The sequence below is a fragment of the Agrilus planipennis genome, unplaced genomic scaffold, assembly GCF_000699045.2.
Source record: "Agrilus planipennis isolate EAB-ADULT unplaced genomic scaffold, Apla_2.0 scaffold230, whole genome shotgun sequence".
Taxonomy (NCBI): domain Eukaryota; kingdom Metazoa; phylum Arthropoda; class Insecta; order Coleoptera; family Buprestidae; genus Agrilus; species Agrilus planipennis.
This window is the reverse complement of record NW_020438941.1, coordinates 76,835-88,367: the sequence shown is the minus strand read 5'-3', so window position 1 is coordinate 88,367 and position 11,533 is coordinate 76,835. Positions and strand designations below refer to the sequence as shown.

Genomic DNA, 11,533 nt, shown 5'->3' with positions numbered 1-11,533 from the left:
GTCGGCAATTTGCTAATAAATTAATGAAATGTTTACCTGAACAGCTTTGATTTGTTTCTGCCATGCTTTTTTATTAACTTTTGTTTATGTATATTTTTATAATTTTATCACGCTGTTGTTTTTTTTACTTATTTTGAACGTGTATGTTGATGTGTATTCCTCGTGGTTTTTAATTTGTTAATGTTATATTCATTGCTTTATATTTACGACTTTTAGTGTGATTTTAATTGTCTGTTTTTATTTATTATTTTATTTATGCTAATAATTTCCAAGTATCGTCTTTAACTTATAGCATGTGGCATTATCAATACTAATTCTGAGCAAAATTGGTCTTGGTTTTACGAAAATACAAGAGCGTCTTTATATTAGCAAAACCAAGACTAAAACTATAAGGCCGAATATACAAAACTAAGGTCAAATGCGCAAAACGAAAAGAAAAATTATATTATTACTACCGGTGGATTTATAAGTTACTTAAAGCAATTTTAATATATATATTTTTTTTGGAACAGAACACTTTTTGTATTAGAAATTTTCAGTTTGCTTCACTAGATTTTAACGCTAAATAAAAAAAAGAAGAAGGGATCCACAAGAATGTCCTCGGAGTACGTGTTCTTTGTTCCTATGTCTGGATAACACATAGCTGAAATATAAAGACAAACTAATTTATTTTCGATAGATAGGTGGTAAGAATACTTAGAGAATCCATACGCAGGTCATGAGTTAGGAGATATATTACAGAAGGAAGATAGGTCAGCTAGGCTATCTCATAAACAGAGATGAGTTTGATGTAGCATTAAAAAACCTTAAGAATAATAAGATGCCAGGTATAGATAGCCTACAGGCGGAAAGTCTAAAATATGTATGACAAGAGGTTAGGGACTGTACGTTTAAGCTAGTTAGTCACATTTACGAGACGAGACGGGAAAAGTCTCGCTGGATTATAAACGGAACGTGGTAGTAGCCATCCCTGAAAAGAGAGGCGTGGATAGGTGCGAGACATTTAGAACAATTAACTTAACTTCCCATGCGTCAAAAATCTTAACCAGAATTGTACAGAGAAGGATGGAAAGAAGGGCTGAAGAACTATTAGGGGAAGATCAATTTGGGTTTGAAAGAAAAAGAAGCCATTCTAGCTTTATGGGTAATAATAATGAGTATGACAGAAAAAGAAAAAAGAGCGTACATTGGATTCGTATATATAAAAAGAGCTTTTGACAATGTTAAATGGGACAAAATGTTAGATATACTTAAAAATGGAGGAATGAGCTACAGAGATAAAAGAGTGATACTTAGTTTGTATAAGGAGGTCGTTATATAGCTGGAGCAGCAAAGTAGAATGGTAAATATTAGGAAAGGAGGCAGACAAGGATGAACACTATAACCGCTACATTTTAATCTATACATCGAAGACGCAATCAATTTTATTAAAGACAGCACAACTGTAGGGATAGATATTCAGGGGCTAAAAATTAGTATGCGTAGATTTGCAGACAATATAGCTGTATTAGCATCTGGTAAGGAGGAGTTAGAGATGGCTTCGAATAAAATAGAGGCGATATTGACAAAGCAGTATTGTCATCATCATCAGTCGTCAGTCCTAAAACTGATTGGACACGCACCTTCCCTCTTTCCTATCCTGAGCTAAACTTCGCATATCCATGAAACTAGAACAACAATCAGGGTCTACCTCTACTCCTCTTAACTCTCGTTTCTGCCTCTAATATGTCTGACTAGACCATCATGCCTGAGAACCTATCTCGCTATCTTTTATTGACTTCTGTAGGGTCCTCTGTTCTTCTATTCTTTCTAATACTCTTCATTTCCAACCTTCTCTATTCACGGTATCCTCATCATTCGCCTGTAACACCACATTTCGAACGCTTCTTACCTTTTCTTTTCCTCTAACCGTTTCGCACCCGTACCGCGCCACATTCCAAACATATACCTTTAACATCCGTTTTCCATTTTTCTAAATTAACCGCTTGCGAGCATATACGTGATTTCTTTTTATTGAAGGCGACTTGACCCTGCGCTATCCTATACTTTAAACAGTATTGTATGAAAATAAATAAGAGTAAAAGAAAAATATTGGTATGCAAGGGAAGAAAAAGTAGGGAAAGAACGAATATGAGGGTAGGAGACGAAGAAAAATTACAAGTGACTAATTTTCGGTATCTAGGAAGTTAGAGAAGTCAAGATGGAAGTAGTAATAGATATATAACGCAGAGGATAGCGCAGGGTTGAGTCGCCGTCAATAAAAAATGTCAGTTCTATGCTCGGGAACGATCAATTTGGAAAAGATTGTTAAAGGTGTATGTTTGGAGCGCGGCACTGCACGAGTGCGAAACATGGACGGTGAGCGCGGGGGAAGAGTAAGTGTTAGAAGCGTTAGAAATGTGGTGTTACACGCGAATGATGAAGATACCGTGGATATAGAAGGTTAGAAATGAAGAGGTATTAGAAAGAATTGGAGAGAAGAGGGCTCTATGAAACTTGACGAAAAATAGACGAGATATGTTGGTAGGCATTAATGGCTAGTCAGGGGCATATTAGAGGCAGAAACGGGAGTTAAGACGAGTAGAGGTAGACGTAAATTACATTACTGTTCGCAGATAGTTAAGGATGTGGGATGGTCTTAGGGAATGCGCAGATTAGCTCAGGATAGGAAAAAGTGGATGTGGGTGTCAAACCATTCTTAGGTCTGAAGACCTTATGATAATGATGATGATACATTTATGTTCTTTGATGAAACTAACCATGGAAGACTAATTTTGGAAGAACTCTAATAATATATCCAACCAATACCTCACGTACCTATTGTCAGTATAAAAAAAAATATTTACTAATTATCAACTTTTTCGTTAGACTTTTTGAAAGTCTCTAATTTATTTCGAAATGATGTAATTTAAATTTGTTTTAATTCTTCTTTAATCTTTGACAAGTTATTTAATTAATATGCATACGCTAGTCACAATTTTTCAATTTATAATCAATATTCATTATTTAAATGAGTAAAGCAACGTAAGACATAACATTGAAATTGCATCTAATTATAAAGCCTAAATAATCAAACATCTGTTAGTCAATAAAGAGAAATGCTCACTCGCAAGGACGTACTTAATCTATATTTCGTCTCGTTTCTAGCATGCTTATTTTTTTTAATAAATTTAGGAATATACATTTCTAACTCTTCATGGATAACCATATGTATGTGTACGATACACACTTATGTGCANCAGCAACCTTCGTACTCTCCTCTTGGTACCGATGGCACGCTACTTAAGGGTGAAAAGGTGGTGAGATAGAGAAAGACAGCACAGAAGTATTAGTAATCGGCAAGAGAAGGATAGGCGAAATGGTGGTCGAAAGTACAGAAAAGTCATAAATAAAGGAGAAAATAAGGACAGATAGATAAGATGTAGAGAGAGACGATGAAATAGAAAGCGAGGTACTTGACAATTTACAACAGGGAACATCGCTAGAGAAAGTAAATGAAGTTACATATATAACGAAATTAGAAAGACGGTTGAAGTATTTCATCAACAAATATAGTTGATAGTAAAAATTTTATTGAATTGACGTGTAGCATCATTCTGTAGAGGATGGTTTCTATTTCTAAAAAGCTAATTAAAAATTTCCTGAGATATAAAAAGAGTTTTCACGGAAATCGGCGTCTCGGACGCTCTCTTCGCAATTTTAATGTTGTTTTGGGTATTAAGTTAAATTGTAAATAAAGAATAATTAACAACTTTCAAATCGTAGTTGCCTAAGAGTTTACAATTCGATTGGAGTCTCTTTCGACAAATGGTACCAAAAGTATCCTTTATCTCAAATAATTACTAATCGTAAAGCTATCTATTAACTACTAGCTGTTATATTCCAATGTTGACAAAAAGAAGCAACTAAGAGGTACATAAAGATGAAAAAAGTCACTTTAATTGACCAAGAATATTTGATTGATGGTATACTTCCAAAAGGTGTACTTTATTTCATCTAATTTAGATACCAACTGTGACTCAACAGGAGTGGCATGTAAAAAATTGGCTATTAATATTAATAACATAGCAACAAAAATAGCTAAATCTATTTCGTTCATACTATTCTAAAAGTAAATTTACTTCGGCTGTACCTTCAAAGGTTAAAATTAGCAACTAACTAATCATTACAAGACTAATTAATTTTGAAGAATTCAAAACACTTAATGGTTTCCTGAGCTGTCTGTAACACTGTGACAAAATCATTCACAAATCTAATTGCTTTATTTCCAAATATAAATATTTTTATATATCTATCGAAGTCACTTTTATAAAACCTATTAATATCTATCAAGTTCTTGATAGCGCCATCTGGTTTCATTACTTTGACAATTAAGTGCTTCATTAATTTATACTTGTATTAATATTTTTTTTTGTTTTTATTAACACGTTTTAAAATGTTTTACCACTCAATTCGGTATTTTGATTGATCGTATATCGACATGAGCAATACCTGGACAATCGCATAGAATTTTATCGTTAAGGGATATAATTGAATGTACATATTTTTAACAATTTAAAATAAATTAAATAGAAATAGTCATACCTATGTACATTTCGGTCACTCAGCCAGGGAAATTTATTCAACACTGGCTGTGGTCGCGGCTTCGTCCGTATCCAATTCAGCTTGTGACAATAAAGAGTAATATTTTATCAATTTGTGGATTAACCTTAGCATATACATATGTCGTTGAGGACTTCTTTGCGAACACTATTAGACTCTACAAATTTTGTATATAAATAATTTATCACTTTTTACAGCGTAAAATACACGAGAAATAGTAAAAAGTAGTTGGTATATTGTGTATAATTTTATGTATGTATAATGTTTTGAACACTTATTAACAATTTCACAAAAATTGTCAAATGGAGAACAAATCACCAGAACTGCTTTTAGCTAAATTACTTTCATTGGAAGCTGCAACCATTATTTTTGTATTTCTATAAGGTAATTTCTGAGATAGAAATTTCATCTATTAATAATTTTACAACTGTACCTTTTGCTATAAAAATAAATTTTTGAATTTGCTACTTTAACAGATCACAAGTTTGAAATTTAATTTTTTTTTTTTAAATATTAACCTAGTAATCAAAATTATTCTTTAAGTCATCGTTACTAAATAAAGAAAATTTAGGAAAATGCAACGTATGAAAGGAACTTAATTTCAATTTTGGCCGTATGGAAATTCTGCGAAATCGGTACTTTGAAGATGTTTATCAGTCTTAATGTCGCTGTCCTCAAAATGTAAATGCATGCAATTGAATGCTTTAATAGACACAAAGTTTCTTTGCGGAATTGCTTTTAACCATTTTTACTTTAAAACTAGGAAAACTAAAAGCTGTAACTAATATTCCTCTTGTTTTCAATGTACTATTATAATTAGATTGACATCCAGGAACATAACAAGTACCCGACATTTTTACACGTGCAATCGCAATTTATAGATTAAAACCTACTGCTACTAAAAACTACTTAGAAAAAGATCGTTATTACTAGATACGAGGAACTGCATTAACACTAAACATATAATCACCTTATCCACTTAAATTTTAAATTAAATTTAAAACCAACAAACAGTTTTAAGAAACATCAGATTTTCACACCGCATAAGCGCGTGGAAGTACCACTGTAGATGCGTCGTATTCGTACGTTCGTACCTCCTGATAAATCCGCTCGCTATCTTGTTATTTCCTATTTCACGGCTTATTAGATAGAAGTAGCTGTGATACAGTCTACTATATACACTCTTAAGGTCCATTCTAAATATTGATGAAAGAATTTTTGAATTCGGATGAGTAGTTTCGGAGACTACCTCCTATATCCAAACTGACAAACTTTCCTCTTTATAATATTTGTGTAAACTGGCTCTGAAAAAGATTCATTCAAAGCTTGTTCCTTAGAATTACATCGTTTCTTGAGTTGATCTCCATCAATATCTGAATATTTTTTATTATTAGCACGCCTTGAGTATTTCCTGATTTAGGCTTTGCCAATTGAGTATTTTAAATGTAATGACAGCAATTTTTAATAGACAAATCGTTGTATGAGTACCATATCATTTTCAATCCTTTTTTTTAATTGTTTATAGGAGACGTTTTTATGGATGATATTGCTGTAAGTCTAACGATAATCACTAATTAAAGTTCTCATAAGTTCTCTATGTACTTATGCACTTTATTTTATCTTTAAGATTTTTTAAAATTGCTTCAAATCTGGCTAACATTAATAAAAACAGAATCTCGGCTATGGTCTGTTTCGAAAACAAAATTTTTTTTTGCAATACTCACTCTAGCTTTTGCATAGCTATTTTTTTAAATTTTTATACGCATTACAATCGAGGAAAATGCTTGTAATTAAATGACATGAAGAGGTTCATTCTTATTATTTTAGTACCTACACATAAATTTTTTTCGATTATCTACCTTTAAGATTCATAACATTTTCTGATCGGAAAATATTATAGAACTCGTGCAGCGAAATACTGGTATTCCCACAACTTAAAGTTGGGTTAGTAGCCACAATTTTTTTTGTGTTAGTGTTAATTTGGTATCAATTGGATGGCGTTAAAGTGTTTTCGAGTAGGCTAATTGTAAAACATTCCAATGCAGAGATACTTTTATTAAATAATTTCTAACAATTGTGTCAACTTATTCAGTCATTCATGGAAAGTTCGTACAGAAACTGGTTTCTTTCTGTTTTTGCTGGAATAACTCGCAACAATTATTGCAAGAACGTATCTAATAAAAGTGTAGAACCACCAGTTTGTGTTTTTCTTACATTATAACATCCTTTTCAAGAAATACACATTCAGGAAAGCGTTTATTGTTGGGAAGATATGTATAATCTTTCCAGTTACTCCATTATCAAAACTCTAATATTTCAAACAAACTGTTTCGTCCTTATATTGTAGTTTAATTTTCATATAGGTATTACTCTAGGTATGACTTACGTCACTACGTGAGTACTTGTCAGTCCCTTACAGTTAGTTAAATGAGTTATTTATGCAGTGTTTTTCACAATAATATTGTTTAAGGTTGTGTCTACAAGGGAATCCACTATGCCAGTCATACCGAATGGATTGATTCGAGTGATCCTTGCAAGGTGATGAGATGCGAAGCAGGGATTGTAACGGAATCAACAATGCAGTGCTATACTCCATGTTTAAATCCATTGCCACCCGCTCCTGGAATGTGTTGTCCAACTTGTTCAGGCTGGTATTTTCTATTTTTATTAATTAACAAAACAACCGATATAACCAAAACTACTATAATTATATTATCATTCTCTCAGTGGAAATGAAAAAGGATTCAATTCAGAGATATACGCCCTATAATCTTGAAAAAGGGAAATAATTGCTGATTAGGATTTTAAGTCGGTTTTCGCCTAAATTTTAATATTCGTTAGTTTCAAAAAAATTTTTTCATTTTCATAAACAAATGTTCACGTGTTATGGTAATTTTTGGATTTTTTCAATTCGTAGAGTGCAAAATAAATGGACAAGTTGCTACTGATGACAGGGACGTGACTTCTGACGATCCCTGTCTACAGTGTCGTTGTATAGATGGAAGACTTACCTGCACTAAAAAAGCATGTCCTGTTCTACAGTGTTCAGAAGAACATCAAATTCATATACCTGGAGAGTGTTGTCCAAAATGTTCTGGTACGAGGTCACTATTATCCATCTCCAAAGCATGTACTGTCGGCAACAGTTTCTACTTGGAAGGGCATAAATTTAATACAGATAGGTAATCTCCTGAAGCTTTTTATTACTCTTTATCAATTTTGATTGCATTACATTTATAAATCGTTTTCCATTATTTTCTATTGCTAAAGACTTTCAAAAACACATATACTCCAATAAAGGTGAATATGTACCTAGTTTAGGGGAATAATGCAAACCAAATTGCGCATCAATCTGGCTTAGGTATAAAGATGTAACATTTGATTATAACAAATATATCCGAGATAGCGTTCACATTCTCATTCGTTTATTTATGTATTGCTCCATTTTATGTTCTTTCTACATAATGCCATAAGCAAAATACCAACATCTCACATAGATGTGCAGCTCCTAAATCGGCTATTATATTCCACCGGCACACAAATTCCCTAACGTCAAAGATATCATGAAGATGCTAGGTATTTATAGGATGTTGAAATTTTACTGTTTCGACAAATGTTTTCATTGTTTCTTTTTTTCTTTACCTAAGGTGTACACATTGTGCTTGTATTAATGGTACTGCAGTTTGCCGAAGGAATTCATGTCCGGTGTTAAATTGTGGACCAACCTTTCAAGAAAGAATTAAAGGAAGTTGCTGCCCGTACTGCGCAATGCCTGCAGAAATTCGATTGCAATGTAGTTATATGGGAAAAACTTATGAGGCGAGTTTTTTATATAATATATNAATACTTAGAGAATCCATACGCAGGTCATGAGTTAGGAGATATATTACAGAAGGAAGATAGGTCAGCTAGGCTATCTCATAAACAGAGATGAGTTTGATGTAGCATTAAAAAACCTTAAGAATAATAAGATGCCAGGTATAGATAGCCTACAGGCGGAAAGTCTAAAATATGTATGACAAGAGGTTAGGGACTGTACGTTTAAGCTAGTTAGTCACATTTACGAGACGAGACGGGAAAAGTCTCGCTGGATTATAAACGGAACGTGGTAGTAGCCATCCCTGAAAAGAGAGGCGTGGATAGGTGCGAGACATTTAGAACAATTAACTTAACTTCCCATGCGTCAAAAATCTTAACCAGAATTGTACAGAGAAGGATGGAAAGAAGGGCTGAAGAACTATTAGGGGAAGATCAATTTGGGTTTGAAAGAAAAAGAAGCCATTCTAGCTTTATGGGTAATAATAATGAGTATGACAGAAAAAGAAAAAAGAGCGTACATTGGATTCGTATATATAAAAAGAGCTTTTGACAATGTTAAATGGGACAAAATGTTAGATATACTTAAAAATGGAGGAATGAGCTACAGAGATAAAAGAGTGATACTTAGTTTGTATAAGGAGGTCGTTATATAGCTGGAGCAGCAAAGTAGAATGGTAAATATTAGGAAAGGAGGCAGACAAGGATGAACACTATAACCGCTACATTTTAATCTATACATCGAAGACGCAATCAATTTTATTAAAGACAGCACAACTGTAGGGATAGATATTCAGGGGCTAAAAATTAGTATGCGTAGATTTGCAGACAATATAGCTGTATTAGCATCTGGTAAGGAGGAGTTAGAGATGGCTTCGAATAAAATAGAGGCGATATTGACAAAGCAGTATTGTCATCATCATCAGTCGTCAGTCCTAAAACTGATTGGACACGCACCTTCCCTCTTTCCTATCCTGAGCTAAACTTCGCATATCCATGAAACTAGAACAACAATCAGGGTCTACCTCTACTCCTCTTAACTCTCGTTTCTGCCTCTAATATGTCTGACTAGACCATCATGCCTGAGAACCTATCTCGCTATCTTTTATTGACTTCTGTAGGGTCCTCTGTTCTTCTATTCTTTCTAATACTCTTCATTTCCAACCTTCTCTATTCACGGTATCCTCATCATTCGCCTGTAACACCACATTTCGAACGCTTCTTACCTTTTCTTTTCCTCTAACCGTTTCGCACCCGTACCGCGCCACATTCCAAACATATACCTTTAACATCCGTTTTCCATTTTTCTAAATTAACCGCTTGCGAGCATATACGTGATTTCTTTTTATTGAAGGCGACTTGACCCTGCGCTATCCTATACTTTAAACAGTATTGTATGAAAATAAATAAGAGTAAAAGAAAAATATTGGTATGCAAGGGAAGAAAAAGTAGGGAAAGAACGAATATGAGGGTAGGAGACGAAGAAAAATTACAAGTGACTAATTTTCGGTATCTAGGAAGTTAGAGAAGTCAAGATGGAAGTAGTAATAGATATATAACGCAGAGGATAGCGCAGGGTTGAGTCGCCGTCAATAAAAAATGTCAGTTCTATGCTCGGGAACGATCAATTTGGAAAAGATTGTTAAAGGTGTATGTTTGGAGCGCGGCACTGCACGAGTGCGAAACATGGACGGTGAGCGCGGGGGAAGAGTAAGTGTTAGAAGCGTTAGAAATGTGGTGTTACACGCGAATGATGAAGATACCGTGGATATAGAAGGTTAGAAATGAAGAGGTATTAGAAAGAATTGGAGAGAAGAGGGCTCTATGAAACTTGACGAAAAATAGACGAGATATGTTGGTAGGCATTAATGGCTAGTCAGGGGCATATTAGAGGCAGAAACGGGAGTTAAGACGAGTAGAGGTAGACGTAAATTACATTACTGTTCGCAGATAGTTAAGGATGTGGGATGGTCTTAGGGAATGCGCAGATTAGCTCAGGATAGGAAAAAGTGGATGTGGGTGTCAAACCATTCTTAGGTCTGAAGACCTTATGATAATGATGATGATACATTTATGTTCTTTGATGAAACTAACCATGGAAGACTAATTTTGGAAGAACTCTAATAATATATCCGACCAATACCTCACGTACCTATTGTCAGTATAAAAAAAAATATTTACTAATTATCAACTTTTTCGTTAGACTTTTTGAAAGTCTCTAATTTATTTCGAAATGATGTAATTTAAATTTGTTTTAATTCTTCTTTAATCTTTGACAAGTTATTTAATTAATATGCATACGCTAGTCACAATTTTTCAATTTATAATCAATATTCATTATTTAAATGAGTAAAGCAACGTAAGACATAACATTGAAATTGCATCTAATTATAAAGCCTAAATAATCAAACATCTGTTAGTCAATAAAGAGAAATGCTCACTCGCAAGGACGTACTTAATCTATATTTCGTCTCGTTTCTAGCATGCTTATTTTTTTTAATAAATTTAGGAATATACATTTCTAACTCTTCATGGATAACCATATGTATGTGTACGATACACACTTATGTGCAAATATTTAAACAAATAATAGAGGTTGCCCGAATTATAATTTATTGTATTTAACCTCGTAGAAAATTCGCAATAAAAATAAAACTTACTGTTCCTTTTGTTTAAATCATTAATTTAGGAATTTTATTAATTTGGCGGTACGCTTGCTGAATGATAACTGCTAATATATTGCCATGTAGCAGTAAACTGTAATTTATCAAGACTCCGTCTAGTGGTTTCGATAAGAACTTTTTTTTTTAGCTTACTACTAGAATTTACTTAAATAAACCTGCTTAAATAAACGACAATAAATTCTCGGCTAGCAATTTATCGAAATCACCAGATGTAGATCGTATTTTCGATATTATCAGTCTTCAGCATATCGAGACTTACAGCTAGTCACCAATCAAATTGATGTTATTTCTAGAAGCAGTTTGATTAATATTAAGTAATGTTCAGTTAATGTTTTTTTTACCAATTTTGTTATCCAATAAATTAGTACAGTTAACAGTAGACATTTATAGATAACGATATATAACAAATTAGTTGATAGAACATATTTTAT

The 11,533-nt window shown here is 33.3% G+C and overlaps 1 protein-coding gene across 1 annotated transcript in view; it reads left to right on the top strand.

Moving 5' to 3' along the window:
* Window positions 1-11,533, top strand: part of LOC108740492 (BMP-binding endothelial regulator protein) — a 57,152-nt gene that overhangs the window by 40,588 nt on the left and 5,031 nt on the right. The window contains exons 4-6 of the mRNA XM_025974564.1: window positions 7,073-7,249; window positions 7,520-7,784; window positions 8,250-8,421. Coding sequence (XP_025830349.1) covers window positions 7,073-7,249; window positions 7,520-7,784; window positions 8,250-8,421 — 614 coding nt within the window. The remainder of the gene's footprint in view (window positions 1-7,072; window positions 7,250-7,519; window positions 7,785-8,249; window positions 8,422-11,533) is intronic.